General features: G+C 39.8%; 1 protein-coding gene across 4 annotated transcripts in view; it reads right to left on the bottom strand.

Moving 5' to 3' along the window:
- Positions 1-20,560, bottom strand: part of Bmp2k (BMP2 inducible kinase) — a 98,213-nt gene that overhangs the window by 41,221 nt on the left and 36,432 nt on the right. For all 4 annotated transcript variants that reach the window (XM_021164002.2, XM_085836888.1, XM_085836890.1 and 1 more), the window contains exons 4-7: positions 15,655-15,797; positions 14,092-14,213; positions 11,600-11,681; positions 9,160-9,292 (exon numbers count right to left, since the gene is read on the bottom strand). In XM_021164002.2, coding sequence (XP_021019661.1) covers positions 9,160-9,292; positions 11,600-11,681; positions 14,092-14,213; positions 15,655-15,797 — 480 coding nt within the window. The remainder of the gene's footprint in view (positions 1-9,159; positions 9,293-11,599; positions 11,682-14,091; positions 14,214-15,654; positions 15,798-20,560) is intronic.

The following is a 20,560-nucleotide window of genomic DNA, read 5'->3' as shown; positions in this document are numbered from 1 at the left end:
ATGTAAGCTGAATAAATCCTTTCCTCCCCAACTTGCTTCTTGGTCATGATGTCTTGTGCAGGAATAGAAACCCTGACTAAGACACCCACAAAAAGTGAATTAAGAACACAAAACCTTTGAACTTAGAGAATACCTAATTACTTAAGAAAGCCCAGGAGTCACAGTGAGGAGGTGAAGAGGTCCCCTAAAACATTTCCCTTTAGAGTTACCTGTTACCCAAAACACCTTCATTTTAAACTATCTTACTTGATTAGCAGGGCAGCAGAGGGTTTCAAAATCCATGGTTGACACACTAACTTCATGGATCACAGTCAGTCATCAGAGCAGTTTTAGAAAGCACTAGTAACATACTTACACTGACCTTACAGCACTGCCTCAAGTCCCAGTGACCATTCACTACTATTTATCTATTTCTGGATGGCTTCTATTTTAAATATCACAGGGTTGAATTTTTTTGGGGGGGGGCGTTGGTTTTTCGAGACAGGGTTTCTCTGAGTAGCCCTGGCTGTCCTGGAACTCACTCTGTAGACCAGGCTGGCCCAGAACTCAGAAATCCGCCTGCCTCTGACTCCCGAGTGCTGGGATTAAAGGTGTGCACCACCACACCCGGCAGGGTTGAAATTTATGTTCAATTCTGTAACTAAAGAATTTAGTTGTGTGGACACCTCCATGGCTAGTTTCTACTTTACTACACTTAAGTACTTAATGCTTAAATTATGTTAAATGTGTTTGAAATTAAAATTTATTTGAGCAACCCTCAAGGTTACTAGTGAAACAATGAGTGTCTTAAGTTCACAGCACTAAGACGAAGCTACAGGTCAAAATGGACTCAACTCCCTGTACACCTCATGCCTCCAACAAAGAAGAAGAAACAGCAGCACCAGGCAAAGCCTAGCATGGGGCTCAAAATGATGAGTTTGATTCTAAAAACACAAAATTATCCGTGTAATATGACTTATGTGATTTTAAACCTAATAAATACAATATATAGTTTGTTATTTACAGTCTTAGTATCATTATTAGACTAAAATAGCTAAAAATATTTAATTTAAATATTTATTAGTTTATATTTAACTCTCACAAACAAAAAGAGCTGAGAGATCTATAAGGTACCTTTATCTTCTATGATAAATTATATCTTAATGCCAAAAATATTAAATGTTTTAAAAACAGCAATAAAATTAATTTAACAAAGTAAAATATATTTTAACATACTTTAGCAGTATTTATTGAGATTATGTAAAGACAACCAAGTTACAAGAAACATCAAAATCAAAATTTAACTTTGATAGTAAATATTTATTCCTATAAACTCTCAATTTGGCATACAGAAAGCATAAAGTGTTTTCAAATATATGAGAAAGCAAGAATAATGGAAAGGCAGGACAGATAATGAGGAAACAAGCTATCTCACTATAAATGTAGGCTCCAAATTCGGTTTCTGCCAGCACAGACTAACACAATCCTGCCTGTTACGTGAATTACAGCATCTACAATACAGATGCCATGAGGTAAATCATTTCTTCTGATACAAAGGCAGATAAAATTCCCTTCAAATCTCGTTAAAGACGGCTTAAGTGTTAGCATCCTTAAAGGACTTGTGGTGACAGCAGATCACATCTCACAGTCCTCCAACAGAGACCTGGGACATAATTTCTAAATTCAGTTTAGCTGAGAAGCTCTGCAGAGTGAGGAGAGCACTGTGGTAGAGAACGCGCTTCCTCAGACACCTCCCTTCATCCAAGAAATGCTTCTTCCATTTCTACAAAGAACGGGCTTCAAGCATTCTGACGGAAGCCTGTGATGCTTGTGTGTCATGCTGGCTGAAGGCAGTAAAGAGAAGTAAAGAGAAGTGGGGCGGACTGTACTGTGTGCTCTAGCCAATACTCTATCAGGAAATTCTCTCTCTAGAGCACGTAAGCACAGCCTTCAGACTCACATACACAGATCCTGAAGGAATCTTACACAGTGATATTAAGGCACCTGCATTTTCACAACTGGTCATGATATTAGATGTGAGGCTCTCCACACGACATCAAATCCACACCCACCATTTCAGGTTTTGGAACATCATGGGTTTAGAACTTTCAGATGAAATGCTCTCACTCCGCAGTAAAGATGGCGACTTTATCCAATGCAGTCATGGCTGCATCTCTGGCTTCTTGTTGCTGTTTTAGTTTATGGACTGATGGATGTGTGTGTGGTGGGGTATGTGTCAATGCACGTATGCGGCTGTCAGGACACCACTCTGTGCAGTGGTCCCTCCTTCCACACCTGCATATACTCCAGGGATCAAACTCAGGTCTCGAGGCTTCTGCACCCAACAAGTGTCTGTCTGCACTGAACCAACTCACCAGCCCCCGGATTTAAACTCCAAATAATGAGATGACTAATAATCATTAGTAAAATCCACAGGGAGAAAAAGAGCCTTTTTTAAAAAAATCTCTAGATGTTTTTAAATGGAAATTACTCGACACTGAAATAGTAAAAAAGAAAAATTCAATATGAAATCATTAAGAGTTTAATTTAAATAATATATAATCTTGAACTCTTTAAGAAATAGAGCTGTAAAATGTACTCCCTGGGTTACTGCATGCTGTAAGTACAAGGTTCCCAGCTTTAGTCCAGTTCAATGCTGGGACTTAACCATAACGTAGATCTTTGGGGGCTCCCAGAGACTGAACCACAAATGAAAGAAGAGGCATGGGCTGAACCTATGCTCCCTGCACATATGTAGCAGACTGGTCTTCACATGGGTCTTGAACAACTGGAGCAGGGTCTGTCCCTGACTCTGTTGACTGCCTGTGGATCCTGCTCCCCTAACTGGGCTGCCTTATCTGCCCTCAGTGGCAAAGAGGGTTGGTATGTAGAGGGGGCTGCGCCCTCTCAGAGAAGACGGCAGGGAGGGACTGAGTGAGGGGGGTGGTCCATGATTGGGATGTAAAGTGAATAAATAAATTAATGGTAAAACAAACAAATACATAATTAGAGAGAATGGTATCTTTAATTTCCAAATAGCTTGCCTATGTCTAAAATGTCTTAAATCCTAGTCCACAACTGAATCACATACTCTATAAGAAATGTGCTTTCTGGGGAAGGAATAGATTAAGAAACAGAGGTGGCAGTGCTTTGAGGAGCAAAGGCAGAGAACACAGAAATTACACTACATTCTCGAAGTAAAAGAATAATGTGGGTTATCACAACTCTCACCCACACCTATTTACAAAAAAAAAAAAAAAACAAAAAAAAAAAAACATTTTTTCCAAATGTTAGCCTTGGAGAAACACAATCTCTCGCATCACCCTTGGGTGACCCTTCTACTGACAAAAGCGCCTAGCACACCCTGGGATGGGGTCTCAGCACTTCCATAGTTCCTGATGAAACCAGCGACACTTCTGGCTCATTTCCACACACTTCTCATCACAAAGCGCTCATCAAGCAGCTGGGCTTCATACACATCTGCGAGAGGAAAGGACAGCAAGCACCCTTCCATATCCCCACAGCAGCAGGGAGAGTGAGGGCTCTGCAGTCAGTCACAGTAGACCTCAGCCAGGACCACAGTAGTCAAGTCTCATGGAGTGAAATCCATGCCTCCACCTAGACAAACCTAAGCCCTGCAGCAGCTCTCATCCAACAGCTTCACAAACATAAAGAGGAAATGCCTTGTTAGAAATCTGAGTCTTCCTGCCTAGAACATACTGATTTTCTCTTTCCATGAAGTTTTCCCTCCCAGTGAACTCCATGTATTACAGTAATATAGTAATATACTGAAAAGAACAACTTCACTGTTCATTTTGAAGCTTTTTCTGAGAAACCATAATTTTGAAACTATATTATAAGCACTTTTATTTTATGCATCTGTCAACCCATGTAGATTAATAAGGATATTTACATGTGAGGTATATTATTCTAAATCTAACTCTATTTACTACTGATCAAATTTAACAACTGAATATATATATACTCAACTATAAGTAGGACAGTAAGTGGCACTATAAATATGCCAGGAAACTACATGTGTGACAGTCCTGATGAGTGTCCTACAAGTTAATGACAGAGCCTTTAACTGCCAGCTGATAACCCAGCACCAATGAGTGAGCATCCTCAGGGAAGTCCTATCTTACACTTGGTTTACTTTCAAAGGTGTATTAATGTGTCTGAGGTATTTTTCCCAAAACTATGTGAGAGAACAGGTGAGTGCAGAGATAAAACAAGAGTAGACATGCGCTAATAACCTCTGAAGACAAGTGGGACACAGGGAAAAATAGACTATTCTGTGTGTATACTGCTTAATTCCCATAATACAGTGGGACACAGGGAAAAATAGACTATTCTGTGTGTATACTGCTTAATTCCCATAATACAGTGGGACACAGGGAAAAATAGACTATTCTGTGTGTATACTGCTTAATTCCCATAATACAGTTAGGAGAATTAAGACAACTCCAGCTTTCCACGACACAGGAGCTAAAATTAATTTAATTGGAATAAAAGAGCTGAGTGCCAGAACCACACGACAGCAAGCAGCTTGTGAACCAAAAGCCAGAGAAACAAAGCTCTATGGTACAGACATCACGGTGCAGACGAGGTGGGACAGAGAACCTTCCTAGCTGGACTAGGATATTCTGGAATGTATGAAGTGTACGGCATGCCTTCAGGAGAGTCACCACAAAGGTGTAGGTTGTGCCCCGAAGCACCTATAGAGATGTGCAGAGTACACCCTCAGGACCAAGTGTGACACAAAGTCACAGTTGTAATGGTGGCTGTTCAGTGGGAGGACCGCAGCAGGGAAGGGAGGGCAGCCACACTTACTCACAAGCTCCCACCAGAACTCAGAGGTGGTACTTCTCAACTGCCTCTCAGAATCTCACAGCGAGTACTGCACTTAAACCGTCCCTCCACCCTCCCTCTCAGTCCTGCCTTCTTCAATCATTTGTGCGTGAGCCTCTGAAACAGGTGGAGGTACCTAACGTTCTATAGCAAATAAGCAACTGCAGGTAAACCTGAGTCTGATGGGTGGGCTCCACAGGTTTTACTAACCCCTGCTACACATCTGTATGTCCATGACTCACTTTAAGAGACAGAAGCTGACAGTAAAGTAAGCAGGCCCCGTCTATCTCCATAACTACCCAGGTAGGGTCAGGGTAAGGCTGAGGCAAGGGAAAGATTAAGAGGGGGTAGGGTTAGGTGTAGGTGTGGAGTTGGGGGTAGGGCAGGGGCAGGCATAGGGATAAAAGTAGTGGTGGGGTTTGGTTTTGGGGTAGGAGTAGGGGTTGGGGTAAGGGTAGGGTAGAGGTAGGGGTAGGGATAGTTTTTAGGTAAGGGTAAGAGTTAGGCTTAGGGTTCGGGTTAAGGTAAGAGTGAGGGATAGGGCTCCGGTTAGTGTTAGTGCTAGGGTAAGAATAAGGGTTAAGAGAAGGAATAGAGGTTGGGGTTACTGATGTTTCTCATTCTCCGTTGTTGGCCATTTTTTCACCTCTTAGATTCAAAAATAAAAGTGCTCACTCCCACTCTCACAGCAACAGCATCATGGATTTAACAGAAATCAAATGAAAATTGCTGCTTTTAAGGAAAGTCTACAGGAAAGAAAGATAAGACTAATAAAGCAGCTTTATCACGAATACACAGTCACAACCTCTCCTTCTGGATTACTGCTAACAGGAGTATATCCAAATACCGACATAACCGCAAAACTACACAGCTTTAGCAATCTGGCTATTACCTCGTGATTAATTAATTCAAACATTCTGAGTGACATCAAATGGATATAAATAGCATTAGTACTACAATTAATTATGTAAAAGTATTATGTACTGAATGAATCAAATTTAGCACTGAAAACTTTGAAATTCAAAAACCATGAAAGCACAGCTACACAACACTCGGTTTTCTGAATGCAGGACTCAGTTTAAAGCAATGAAAACACTAACTGCCTTTTATAAACACAGAGACAACTTAATATGACAATGAGAAGCAGGCAAGGCTTATGTGAAAGGTATAAACAAGAGAATTCAAAGAATTCAAATAGGTTTTTAGCATTACATTATAAGTAAGTAAATGCTAGTTTTTCAAACTCTGTACTTTATTACAGCATTTTAAAAATAACAACTATAAAATTTTTGACAAGGAGGTAAACTATTAAGACTTACAACTGTTGATTGGTGTGTCTGTGGGTTTGTGAGCATGCACTGTGGAGGTCAGGGGTCAACTGGAAGGACTCAGCTGTCTCCCGCCACGGTGGTTCCTGCATATAGCTCTGGCAGCACTGAATCCGCTCAGCAAGCACTTTTACCCACTGGGCCATCCCACTAGCCTGCTTTAAAACTCATAGGTGTAGTATAATTCCAAATGTACTTGAATGTTTTTAGTTTATCTGATATTTTTCATTTCTGGCACAATCAAATGGAGAGCAGAAACTTAAATGCTCATATTTATGGTCAAATACAAGAAGCATATGGAACACGGTAAACTAGCAATTAATTAAACTCTAATTGAACCTAAAATTATCAATAGCATTATCATGCTTACCACAGCACTACACAAACACATTCCCACACACATATGGGTGTCACACATAAACACAGAGAAACTCAGGAATCCTTAGGAATAAAATCACTCTTCAATGTGTGAGCTGCTCCATTTCCCACACAGAACTGGTCAATGAGAACATTCTGAGCCTTCAGACACTTCAAGACTCCTACAAAGCTGCACGTTCAATTATTACTCAAACATTACACTCAGCAAGAAAACAGCTATAGCTACAATGATATAGAAAATTGTCTGCAACAAAACACTAGGACTCAATTAGCCAGAGAACATAGCAACTGAAGCCCATATTCTAACCTTTGAGCATTATGGTTAGTAGGGATTCCGTTATGCTTCTATTGATCTAAACTTTTTGAGAACATTATTATATAAGAGAGAGAAGGTTAAGAGTTTAATATTTACTCAAATATACATGGAATTATGTCTGCTGATTTAAAAATCATTTTACAAAATAGTGCACTAAAGTAGAACTCCTGTTGAAAAAATAAGGCTGGAGCATTAGAGCCTGACAAGCCTATTCGTGGGGACCTAGGAGGAGGACTTTGACTGCCCAGACAGGCAGCTCCAATTTGACTTGGTGCTGGCACAGATCGGGAAACACACACAAGCAATGCTGCCAGGTGCTTAACCACGGAGACTCATGTCGAGAGCTGACACCATTACACAGGTATGAAGAGCTACAGAACAGACGTGGAGCTCTCTGCAAACAAAACCCTAAGAGCAAGGGCAGAGAGCAAGTGGCATCCTAAAGAAATACGTATCACAGTATTTCCAAGAGTGCTGATGCCCTGCATCCCTGAGTCTCGCTGTAGTAATGAATTTGCCACGTCAAGAACCCCACTGCCTCAGCCCCATGAGAGTGGCAAAGCTGTCTTCAGGTGAGGCTTGGAGGGATGGCACAGCCTCCTCAGGGCAAAGTGAAAATACTGAAGGTGTGTCCAGGAAACGTGCACTGTAGCTTCTTCTCACCACCCCTGGACCAGTGCTTAAGGCAATGAAGACTGCCTCCTTGTTCAGTGAGCTTGGAGTGCTGAGGCTTCTCCATCAGAGTCCACACCACTGGGTCCTAGCTTTCCCTATGGATGTCTGGCTTCTTCATTCCCTCCTTACCCCACTCAGGATTCTAGGACCAAGTCATGCAGGAGCACAGCCCACAAGCATACTCACACATGTTCACACACACACACACACGCATGTGTGCACACATGTACACACATATGCATTACATGCTCTCATAATTAAGTGTTCACACTGGCAGCGCAAAGCCAAGCTTCAGCTGTTTCCTTTTCGCACTTCTCCATTATTCGGGCTCCCATTCTGGATGACACAAAATACTTTATCAAGATGATATAATTCCCCAAATTCCAGTATCTTTGAGCAAATCTGTACCATAGAAATTCTGTGCTTTAAAAGTTTCCAAGTCACGCTGCATCATTTATGTCCCTTTCTCTTGGACATCATGACCAGTATTTTCCTTGGAGCCCTTCTCCTTGGTTTATAGAAAGCCATGCATTAGAACACTGGCCACTTCTCAAATACTCATCAAGAAGGAACCCAAAGCCATGTGCCTACTAGGCCAGCATTCTACCCCTAAGCCATATGTACCCAGCCCTTGGCTTTATTGAGACAATCTTCCTACTGTAACTCAAAGTGACCAGGCCCTTGCTGTATTCTCCTGCATCTGCCTCCCCATCGCTACAATTGCAGGTATTTGCCACAACACCCAAGCCAGATGGACAGAGTTCAAGGCAGAAAAGTTTATGTCACTGGGCTCTACGTTTTATAACTCCTGGGGTTGGCCACTTACATTTTCTATATTCTAGGCATATGATTAAATCCATGCCTATTTTCTTTCAGCATATATTCTATTCTTTACATTTAAATATTTTATTTATGTGATGTTTTAACAGAAAAAAATGGAAGACTTAGCTCTATTGTTGTTCACAAATGGCTAAGAAAATGATCTATTTCCAACTATTTTCTTTGCTAAGTTTAAATGCTATCTTTATCATATGTATACTCTGTTCTGTGCCACAGAGGCTACAAGTGTGTGTTTAAAGTGCAGAAAACAAAGCTGCAGTGCTAAGGACACCTTAGTCAGAGCAGAGGGAGCTGTGTGAGTACTGCCCCAACAGTGTTTACTGTTCAACAGCCGGCCCTCCTCTCAGAGATTGTTCTCGGAAATTTACAATCTACATGTACAAGATGTTAAATTATAGTCTCTTTATAAAAGGAAGCAAAGGCCCTTATGAAGGAAAGGGAATCTGGTTATTTATTAACTACGTGGATATCTGGTTTCAACGATACAAAACCTGAACAATTAAAGGTTATTATAAGCGTCCCCAGCAATTCTGTCTGCCTTAATAATGTCATTGCTGCCATGTGCTACGAAAATCTTATCTAGAAGGTTAAGAATATTCTTGTACTCGTTAGTAATTAGATCGTTTTCTCTTCTATAGAGGTAATATAGCCATTTTTTAAAAATATCTTTACTCTAGTTTATAAAATTATATGAAATGAAAAATGTAGATTTAAGAAAGAATATAAACAGCAGGCACTAAAGTACAGTATCTGAAAAAAACACACTATTAATACATCTTCCCAAATACTTACTAATCAAGCAATGCACGTTGTGGGAGTAGCGAGAATTGTCTGGGATGGTGAAGCTGCCATCACAGATAGCAACCTGACTCTCACCAAAAGGAAGAGTGAAGAAACAAAGTTTATACAGTAAACATCCCAAGGCCTGCAAAACAAAGACATGGGAACATCATTAGTGCTCAGCATCCAACCACAGAACACAAAACAGCCCAGGGCAGAGCTGGAACTGGACCTAAGTGGCAGCCCACTCACTTAAATACTCAAGGCCGGTCAGAGCACAGCCCTCAGCACCACCACCAAGAAACCCAAAGCTACACAGGCCACTTCACACCAACAAGGTAGACCTTCCTACTTTAGATCAAATTACTACTTAGCCAAGTAAAATGTTTAATGTTGTTTTAAAAGTATTTAGTATGATGTTTCTCTGCTGCATCTGTGACCAGTTAGATAAGCTGTTCTCTGTATCAGGGGTAACAAAAATAAACCAGGCTGGTTCCTTTTGGATGAAACAGTATCTACTTGGCACTGCCCTAATTAGTACTGCCAACTTGACACAGCTACATCTGAGAAGATGTCTCCATCAGATGCTCTCGGGCATTAAAGAAGGATGGAGCAGGCTGGTTTTGAAGGCCATCGTCATGTTCCATCTTCCTCATGACAAGCTAATGTAGCATTTCTATTCAGCATCCTAGATGTCAGAGTAAAAATAACCTACAAGGGAAACTCTCAAGGGAAAAACGTTTTTGCCAAAATATAAAATGTTATAGGACTACTTCACCTGAACACTGTGATTCTTTTAATTGGCATATTTTCTTGAAACAGAACCAGCAAATACAAGTTTTAATCAAACTGAGTAGACTCACACCTGAAATGTAGTGGTTCTGTTCGATTTGCGCTAAGCAACAAGCGTCGGACAGTCCCCATGGACATGGAAACAGACACTAGGTTGACTCTCTTGTTCTTTTAAATCTTTATGTACTTATTTACACATATACTAACCCTTGTTTTTAAAGTGACAAATGAAGAACGATCCCATACTTTGAGTAAGATACCAGATAATCACTTTGTGCTCTAGGGAAAAAAAAAACAAAAACAAAAACAAACAAACAAACAAAAACACCCATTGGTTTCAAAGAAGCAGTGAAGCCGCTCAGGTGCCATGGAACTGAGAGGAGCCACACAGGTAGGCCAGAAAAAAATCGCTACAGTCACTTCCTGTCATAATTCTACTTTATAGATTAATTTTCAACCCATTCTGCTTTCTGTATCATACATAACCATCAACATTTCTATAAGTTATCAAATCAATCCAATGTTAATGTCAAGGACAGGAAATTTAACTCAATCATAGGACCTGGCACAATGTCAAAATAATTAAAACAAATTTTCTTCCAATTTGGTATAATCTTAAAACTCAACTACCCTAAGAATCACTGGCCCAAAAAATGAATGAATAAATAAATAAATAAATAAATAAATGTGTTGCAATAAGCAGATGAGAAGATCCCAAAGACCTGACCACTTCACAAGACTGTCCATCTCTTTCATGAGCTCTCTATGGCTTCCCAAATCCAGGAGGGAGCAGGCTAGGGTAGCCGGCAAGCAGACAGGCACTGGCTGACACTTACACATGTGTAGCCCGCAAGGTAACTCAAGCAGGGAAGCTCTCACTGCTAACCCTGGACGCCTGACTGGGATGCTTGGAATCCAAGTTCTAAGGAGAAAACCAACCTCTAAAAGTTGTCCTGTGACCCCACTCACACACTGTGACATGTGGCCTTACAATAAAATAGGTAATTTTTTAATGAAATGAAAAAAAAAAAAACTATTTCTTTTGTAAGTTCTGCAATTATTTTTTAAATGTACTCTAATAATATGCTCGTGCAAATGTAACCAACAGTTATAGTTTAATGCATTCAGAGTTTAAGATAGTTTCTTAAGACTATTACATACAATCCAAAACGTATTTTACTTACAAGTTTGAAAGAGATGTGAGATTCTAAGCAGGTTTTTTTTCTATACACTAATACTATCTATTGGTTTAATTAAATCCAAGTAAAAATATACCAAATAAGGACCTTCAATAAAAGAGTAGTTAATGACATGTTTAGAATTAGAAAAAGTTTGTGTTAGTTTCCATTCAAAAAACATAAAATATTCCAGAAAGTTATAGTGTAATTGCTTAACAATTCATCCAGATACATTGCCATCAGCCAAAAATTCCACTCATTTAAAACCAAAAAGTATGAGCATCCACCTATAATCTACACCTTAAAAATGGCTGTGGTGGCAGCTATATTACTTCTACCTATCCCCTCTCTTCAACAAGGGCATCCCAGCATTCTCCTGAGTCAGATGCTCCTGACTGCAGGAGAGGAGGCCCCTGGGAAGCAGACGCACAGCAGGCAGCTCTACTCAGACAGCTACAACCAAGCACAGCCTTGAGCCTTACCCAGATATCAGCCTTGGTGGTGATCGGTTTCCCTCCATAAAGGTTGATCATTTCTGGGGCTCTATATGACAGAGTCGTGTATCTGGCAACAGGAATTAAACAAAGGAGATACATTCAAAACCAAGAAGACGGGTAAGATAGGCTTCTCTAAAACACAATCTAAAAGGCTTTTTGGGTTCAGAAATATACAGAAATGATACTGTTTTTAAAATCTATTAAGAGTTAAATGAAACAAAGTATCCATAGACACTTTTATTCAGCAACTGCAATAGTATCTCTAATTATATAAAAGTTGAATTTCTTTATTAATAAAAACTTAAATGACAATCTATTGGAAATAATTTCTGTTAACTTACATGAAATAATTCAATTAACTATAACAGCCTCCTTATCAAAATATTTTCACATATTAAAAGTAGAACTGCATGCTCAAAATTTAACTTCACCTCTTTCCTCATGAGTTTGGTTTATAGATGTTAGTGCACCCAGTCACACACAGTAGTAAATGTTCTGAGTTTTTATAATTCTCTTATGCACATTATGTACAGTTCTAATATGAATACCAACCTAATTTCTTTGGAATTGAAAGACACTGTAAATCAATATTCATTAACAAAAAAGCCCAAATCTACTAGGAACAGATATTTTTAATCAAGTAGTATTCAAATCTCATAGCAGAAATCATAACAGTATGAATAGACAATCTTTATCACAGCAAAACCTTTTTTAAAAGTGTTTATTTTACAAGGACAATTTAATCAAAACATCCTAACACCTTACTTTTTCCACGCTACTCTTACAGGTGAGACGTCTCAATGTGTTACTGCAGAGGAACCAGAACAGAAGCTTCACGACAGCAGATCTCTGATCACTAGATCCCAGAACCAAAACCAGAGAGGGCCCTGAAATGAGTGCTTGGGAGCGCAAGAACCAGACCATCCGCTCCTAAACTGAGCCGCAGAGGACAGAAACTCTTCATGAGCTGACCTCGCCCGCCATACTCCAACCATCATAAAATTTAACTGGGCCTAAATTACATCCCACAATGCACTGAGCCTTAACCATATCCCACAATGCAACAAATTGAACATCTAACAGATCAGAGATCCCTGAGACCTCAAGGAGTCACCAGAAATACTCATCCACAAGAGGTTTTTTTTTTGTTTGTTTGTTTGTTTGTTTTTAACAAAGGAACAAAATTTTATTTATCTGAGATATCAGTTAGGCAAAAGCTGTTGCAATCACTTCCTACTACATGCCTGAACAAAAGGACAGTTCAAATGAAATCAGATGATTATTAGTATTTTCAAATCCATTGAGAAATACAGGTGTGGATCAAAGTAAATATGCATACTTAGTATGTTACAGATCCTGAGTTGAAACCAAAGTGTTTCAATGAAAAATAAATTTGAGTCACCAGTGAGTGGGTAGAGAAGGTGAAATGAACTAATGACATGAATTCTAGAAAGCCAACATACAGTGTTTCTATTCTTGTGTTCTACAGGACATGTAGGTATGTTTACTGAGGGTTTGTTCTTGTAGAATCTAGTAAGTCATTCTAAGCTGTTTTCTGAGTAGAAATACGCAGTCTATAATATTCGTCACTATTGCCTATGTAACTGCATTAAACAAGTGGGTCAGACATCAGCTCTGAGCAGCTCCTCGTCCTGAGAACCTATGATGAAGGAGACTACCTACCGAGAAGACCCTATTCTGACAGACTGCTGTCAACTGTGTCACTTCAGGAAGTGCTCTAAGGCAGTTTGTTCTACTTTCTAAAGCTAAAAATAGAAAAGTTAGATTCTTACAAGTATGTGTGATATTTTTCCAGAAAGTTTTGCGATATACCACTGAAAGCAAGATGACTTCATACAGTCTCAGCATTTACACTCTTCCTATATAGCTTTGGTACATGTACTACTCATACTCTAACAGCTAACATGTTTCAAGCAATTTACACTTCAAAAGCACCCACTGTCCCATTTCAGTAAACACCAGACACTACGCTCAACTCAAGTCACTTAAGGAGATGGAAAGGTGACTCAGTGGCTAAGAACACTTCTTGCTCTTGCAAAAGACCAGGGTTCAGTTCGCAGAACCAATATGGTGGCTCACAACCATCTCTAAGTCCAGTTCCAGAGGATCCAATGCCTTCTTCTGACCTCCATGGGCCCTACATGCATGTATACACACATGCAAAATATTTGAACTCATATCAAAATTAATCTTTCTAAATCGCTTATATTTCTCTTAATGGTTCTATTAGCCACTATAGTTTATTCTACATGTTTCATTATTAATTTTATCACACAGACAAAAAAAATCATTCATGATACTTATCGACTATTAGACTATCTATTCATATATTAATCCTTTTCATTTTGAAGGAATCTACAAATGGAATAATATAACATTTGTATTAATGTAGCTAGCTACAGACTCAAAGTTAATCAAAATGTCTATGAGACAAAATAAATTATATAAAAACTTACTTTTTAATTTCTTCTTCTACTACATTAACTCCATCTTTTTGAGGATTGAGAAATTTATTAGTGGCACTGCCAAAGTCACAAAGCACATAATTTCCAGCATCATTTAGCAAAATATTTTCTACCTTAAGAGAAGAAAACCAATGATTACTATTTTCAAAGTGAATGTTGTCTGTTTTTAACCTGCTGGGATCAGGTGCTAGGTACATATATACGAAACACGCGTGTGCACACAACATAGTGTATATATATATGTATATACACTATATATATGTATGTATATATATAAATACACACACACCCACACACACATATATATATACATATATACTGACAGACAACACCTAAGCCAGAGACAGATGGACTAGAGCAGGCAGTGGGACATTCCTGATGAACCCAGAACTCAGGAGGCCAGAAGGGTTTGTAAAACTGTTCAATCCTAACCTCCTAAATTCCCTCTCTGAAGGACAACTGGGAGCTGTCAAAATTCTCTTTTTTCTCCGTCCCTAGACTTCAGCCCACCTGCAGACAAGGAATAGTGGGAAAAATTTTAAATCCATTTCTGACTAACTTCTTTAGCTTGAATATTCACATGCAAACTACTTAAAACCAGACGTGCTGTTAGTTTTAAATTATTTTTTTATATGTGGGTCAGATTCAAGACTAAGACAAAATTCATTCATATTTCATATTCACCTTATACATTACATCTGACAATTTTATACAATATTCTAACTGCAACCTGAAGCATGTGGTCAGGTTTTTTACAGTGATGGCACTACCATATCAAGTCTCAAAATTTTTAAGAAAGTAGGCATTTTCAAATGTAGATTTTTTTGATGCGGCCTACACCATCATCTTAAATTTACACTTTAACTTGGAAATCAGAGTTAAAACAACTAAAACAAACTGTGACTACTCCAGTGTCCTAAATACTACAACCCAGGTTCAGAGAGAGCCCCGACTGCTGCTTCCTAGTGTTTATGTCACTGCACAATTTACTTAACTGCTCCCACTCTACCAGAAAAACAGGGAAGATAATAGTTATGACATGGAATTGTTGTTAAAATAAATTGAGTTAGAATACTTGAAGTACTCAGAACACAGTCTGTACCAAAGAAATATGTTAAGGACCAAATAAATTACTATTACTCTGGCAATGTCTTTTGCTTTTATTCTTATTTACATTACTAAAATGCTAATAAAGTTTACTTTAGCTTTCATGACCATCAACAACCTATGTTCTAAATGACACTTTACTTATCATAAGATATAACATTATATTTAATCATTCAAACGAGGCATTCACTCATTTATTTAGTAAACAGTTAGTGAACCTCTGCTATGTACCATGCACTGTTCAAGAACATGCATCTATCACACACAAAAACAAACCAATACCAAAGGCCTCATGATCCTTATATTCTAGTGAGAAAGGTCAGAAAATAAACAGCAGGCATAACGCGTAAGCAAATTACACAGCGTCTTGGGGAGGGGACAGGAGCAGGGAGGAAAAAAGGGGCATTTTAAATTGGAAGTGTAGAACACGTGTTGCCCAGTTCTTACCTTCAGATCCCGGTGGATTATGGGAGTCTTACATTGATGCAATCGTGCGACAGCTTCGCAAGTATCACAGAAGATTTGTAGGACTTCTGACTCGGTAAAGCCTGTCTGCAGCTTCTTATTCATCTGGTTCACAACCTGCCCAGCTAAACAACGAGTAACTCTGAGGACATGTTTCAAACGCTGTCAACCCCAGGAAGGCCTCTGTAGCACTGGCCATGATTCTGCTAACCCTCACAAAGCTCCTGACACCCACTACTGCACTGGTTCATGGCATGCTCTCCTACATTTTACATCTCTGAGATCAGAACACTAACAACACAGTGTCTTGCTAATACTATTTGCCATTTTTTAACTATTTGCCATTATTTAGCCACTTTTGAAATTGCAAGTTTCCTTACGATTAATGGTGTATTTATTTGAAGCAGTAGTCATTCAATACTGTTTTGTATTGGATAAAGTGTGATAAACAAAAATTTGATCTATAGTGTTTCAAGAGAAAAATAATGACACAAATATATGATTTATAATTTGTACCACTGCATAGTAATATATAAGAGCTCACCTGGAAAATCTGAATTTAGATTGAGGCAAGGACGGGAAAGAAGGGGGAGAACAGAAGAACATAGGCTTTTCTTATCTCAGTGAGAGTCACATGGACACAGAATGATGACAAACTAACAGGGCAAAGATTCGGGGGACCACGTGGGTAATGATGAATTTTGTGTACAAACATCTAACAACAAATAACACTTACAGGGCTCATGCTGATGCAGCCAAGGAAGCACGAAAGAAAGGTGAGGCGTGCCCGACATTTCAGACACTGACAGCTGCATCTCATATTTTTTATCTCAAATGCCAAAGAGAACTATAGATCTGACGTTTTAAAATATCACCTTTATTATAGGATAAAGGGATCTGATGAATTAAGCCACTAATGCTTTACCCCTATTAAGAAATAATAGGACAGGACTGGGAGAAAAATAATCAGCAACCTTGCCTGGCTGTGGATCACACACACCGTGGACCTGCCAGACAAGACCTGCTGCCCAGTGCCACAGCAGGCTGCCTGCTGGAGGTAGCACACTGTTCTGCAGGAGGGGATTTACGCCTGTCACTGTCAGACTGAACTTAAACTCTCATGATCCCCCTCACCTCAGCCTCTGCAGCCTCTGCAACCAGTAGGAGCTGCCACAGCAACCATGGTCTTGGTACTGTAAACCTAGCCAACCCACACGGCTGGGGAGATCGCTGATCAGGAGGGAGAGGTTACTAATAGTGCCCCTTGCTAAGTGGACATGTTGTCAAACTGCATTTTTAAAAATTAATTATTATGCATACAGCATTCTGCATGCATGCATGCCTGCAGGTCAGAAGAAGTTACCAGATCCCATTACAGATGGTTGTGAGCCACCATGTGGTTGCTGGGAATTGAACTCAGGATCTATGGAGGGCAGCCATTACTCTTAAGCTCTACGCCATCTCTCCAGCTCTCAAACTGCCTTTTAAACATTTATGTTGAGACACAGGGACAGTGTTCTTCTCAACCTTGGTCATAGAAGCCTCTTTTTCCTTCAATGGCACAAGCCAATGCAGAGACTCCTTTTTTTTGTTGTTTTGGTTTTCGAGACAAGGTTTCTCTGTGTAGCCCTGGCTGTCCTGGAACTCACTGTGTAGACCAGGCTGGCCTCGAACTCAGAAATCCACCTGCTTCTGCCTCCCAAGTACTGGGATTAAAAGTGTGTGCCAGCACTGCCTGGCGTAGAGGTAAACATGTTTTTGTTTTTGTTTTTTGAGACTCTTAACTATCAAAGATTTCAGAAAGTATCAGTTGTGTGTGCAGTCCTAAATATCACCCCAACACTCTTACTCACAGACCCCGCCCTCACACACACACACACACACACACACACACACATATTCACATCCAACTGAGAAGGGGAGAGAGCTTAGGTGCTTCTGTGGGCATCTGCTCCTTCTATCTCTATGGGAAAATCCACCCCAGGAGACCCTACTAGGGCCAACAAGAGCGTTAAAGATAGGAAGTAGAACTACCCCAACTAGTCACAGCTACTAGAGAGACATTTGAACAAGCTTTGACAATTCAGCCCCACCACCCTGCCAGGCTCCACCCACAGCCGCTCACTGACAGATGTGTAAGCAATCATGAGCAACTGCTGCTTTCTGCCACTGAATCCTCAAGGGTTTTGTTATTAATCAAAAGCTACTACAGATACAGCTTAGAGAAATTAGCACACAGCATCTTCCAAAACAAGCTTAGAAACTCACACATTGCCATAATTTGTTCCTAAGTTATTCATAAAAAATAGAAAGATACTCAAATAACCAGTGAGGTCCAAAAGTCTGCAAAACACATTCTCTCTTTAAGTCAGTGGTTCTCAGCCTTCCTCATGCTGCAGCTCTTTAACAGTTCCTCATGGAGTGGTGACCCACAACCATAAAGTGATTTTCATTGCTACTTCATAACTGTAATTTTGCTACTGTTATGAATCATAATGTAAATATTTCATGAGCAGGATATCTAATATGTGACCCCTATGAAAGGGTCATTCAAACCCAAAGGGGTCCAGGCCCACAGGTTGAAAACCCTGCTTTAACTTTAAACTAGCAAGTTAAGAAGTACAAGACCCTGAGTTTAGAAGCATGGCACAGAAGATGCCTGTAAGTATTGAGAAGCTCGACTACGGAGCAAGTAATGTACTGGTTACATAACCCATTCTTCTCCCTTCCCTACACAACCAGTGTGCCTGAACTGTGTGTATTATACCGGATCCCTCGTCTTAATATATAAGTGACTTCCATAAAAGAAGTAAAAGAGGATTCATTCTCCCATCCCCCACTTCTCCAAAGCACTTCTCCCCCGTGGGAGACTCACATGAGAAAAGAAACTATGAATACTCAACTCAGGCCTCTGCATTCCTCCTTTTAAGATAAAACTGCCAGCTCAGAGGGCATGCTATGATCTGTGATGCACACAGCAAACTTCCCACATGAGCTACAACAGAGCAACAAAGCAGAGAACTCTGAGGAACGTTAGAGCAAAGGGAAAATATTCTAAACATGTAATTTCTTAATTTCAAATGGCTTAAAAACAAAACAAGAGCAACTGTAAAAATACAGGAAAGAATAAGAAAGAATTACTAAAAATTAAAATAGAGCAAAAGCACAAAATTCTATAGAAAACCTGAAACACACACTCAAGGAAGCTTCCAAAGAATCAGAAATTAAAAAGAAATGAAAAGATAATCAAAGAACGGAAGACAAACATCCATTTAAATGAGAACACAAGCATGGTTGAGAGTCAGACAGACAGACAGACAGAGACAGAGAGAGAAAGAGACAGAGAGACACAGAGAGAAAACAGGGTGTCCTACAAAAAGAATGCGTGAAGTGTACATACTGTGAGGCTTCAAAACAATGGAGACAACCAGAAAGCTACCTGATCGTCTCTATGCAGAAAGTAAGTCACATAAACAAACGAATAATCAACTACACTGGAGAGAAAACAGAGCAACACCGTCTAAGTTCTGCACCACTGCAATTTCTGTTAGGTAACCAAACTGACGGTCAGATGTGAATACAGAATACAGATGTGTTCATCTCTGGCCATCCCCGGCCCAGCCTCCTCTGTCCTTGGAAGCTAAAGTGTCAATGCTGGCCAGTACTTGAAAGGGAAAGGAAAGACATGAAACTCAAGATCTCAAAACCATCTCCACCCATAAAATCACCAAAAAGTTAAGGAAAAACTAATTAGTCCAAGACACTGGAGACTTCACTCAGAGGCACACACTCAGAGAGTCAACACCTAACAAAGGGGAAGGAAGGGATAGGAGGAGGGGATCCAAGATGGCGGAAATAAAATATTCCCAACGGACAGCTAAATCCTGCTTCAAATTAAACAGTTGAGCCTAAGTCGTCAGGAGGCTGCTCAGTCAACCCAGGGCTGAATAGAACTATCGGGCTTTTGGGTTTTTGTTCCTGCTGCTATTGTTTGTTTGCTTGTGTTTTGTTTTTTCTGAGAGTCTATATAGCCCTGACTGGCCTAGAACTCTCTATATAGACCAGGCTGGACTCAAACTCATAGGCAGTCACCTGCCTCTGCCTCCCTAGTGCAAGAATTAAAGATGTGTGGCACCATAGTAGCTATTGGATTTTTTGAACCATACACATAAATTAATGTGTGTGTGTGTGTGTGTGTGTGAGAAAGGGGGGGAGGGGGAGGGGGAGGAGAGGGGGAGGGAGGGAGTTAGAGCCCCTGAACCTGGAGCTACAGGTAGTTAGTTATAAGCCAGCACATAGCTGGGACCTGAACCTGTGTCCTCTGTAAGCCCTCTCTCCAGCCCCTATAGAAAGCATGCTTTATTTTAAAATTCCTGTGAAAAAAACTTTGATGATTCAAACATCAGGAAAATATTTCTTCTCAAAAACCAAGTGAGTGACACTATGTTTGTGGAATAGACTGAGAGCCCTTCTCCTCCTCACACATGCGAAGGGTAGAAGTCAGGGGTAGTTTGTATGTGTTATTACTTTTGAGGTCGCTGTGCAAGTAAACATTTATTTTAAATACTTGTTAGGTCTAAATAAATGTGCTTTCCTATTTTCTGACACAAATGAATAAAAGCCATTAAGATTATGTATTAAACTGCAGGTTCTATGGCGGTGGAGACATGGCTCAGTGGTTAAGATTGCTTTTCCAAAAAGCCTGGGTTAAATTCCCAGGCCCCTCATGGCAGTTCACAACTGTCTGTAACTCCAGCTCTGGGGGACTTGACACCCACACACAGATACATATACACATATAAAACATCAATGCACATAAATAAAAATTTAAAAATCACTTTTTAAAAAATGCAGGCTCTATAACTTGAATGGAGAATCAGTTCCGGGG

This window comes from Mus caroli, unplaced genomic scaffold (genome assembly GCF_978045245.1).
Source record: "Mus caroli unplaced genomic scaffold, Mus_caroli_1 scaffold_4, whole genome shotgun sequence".
NCBI lineage: Eukaryota > Metazoa > Chordata > Mammalia > Rodentia > Muridae > Mus > Mus caroli.
Note: the sequence above shows the minus strand (reverse complement) of the source record. Positions and strands in the feature narration are given on the sequence as shown.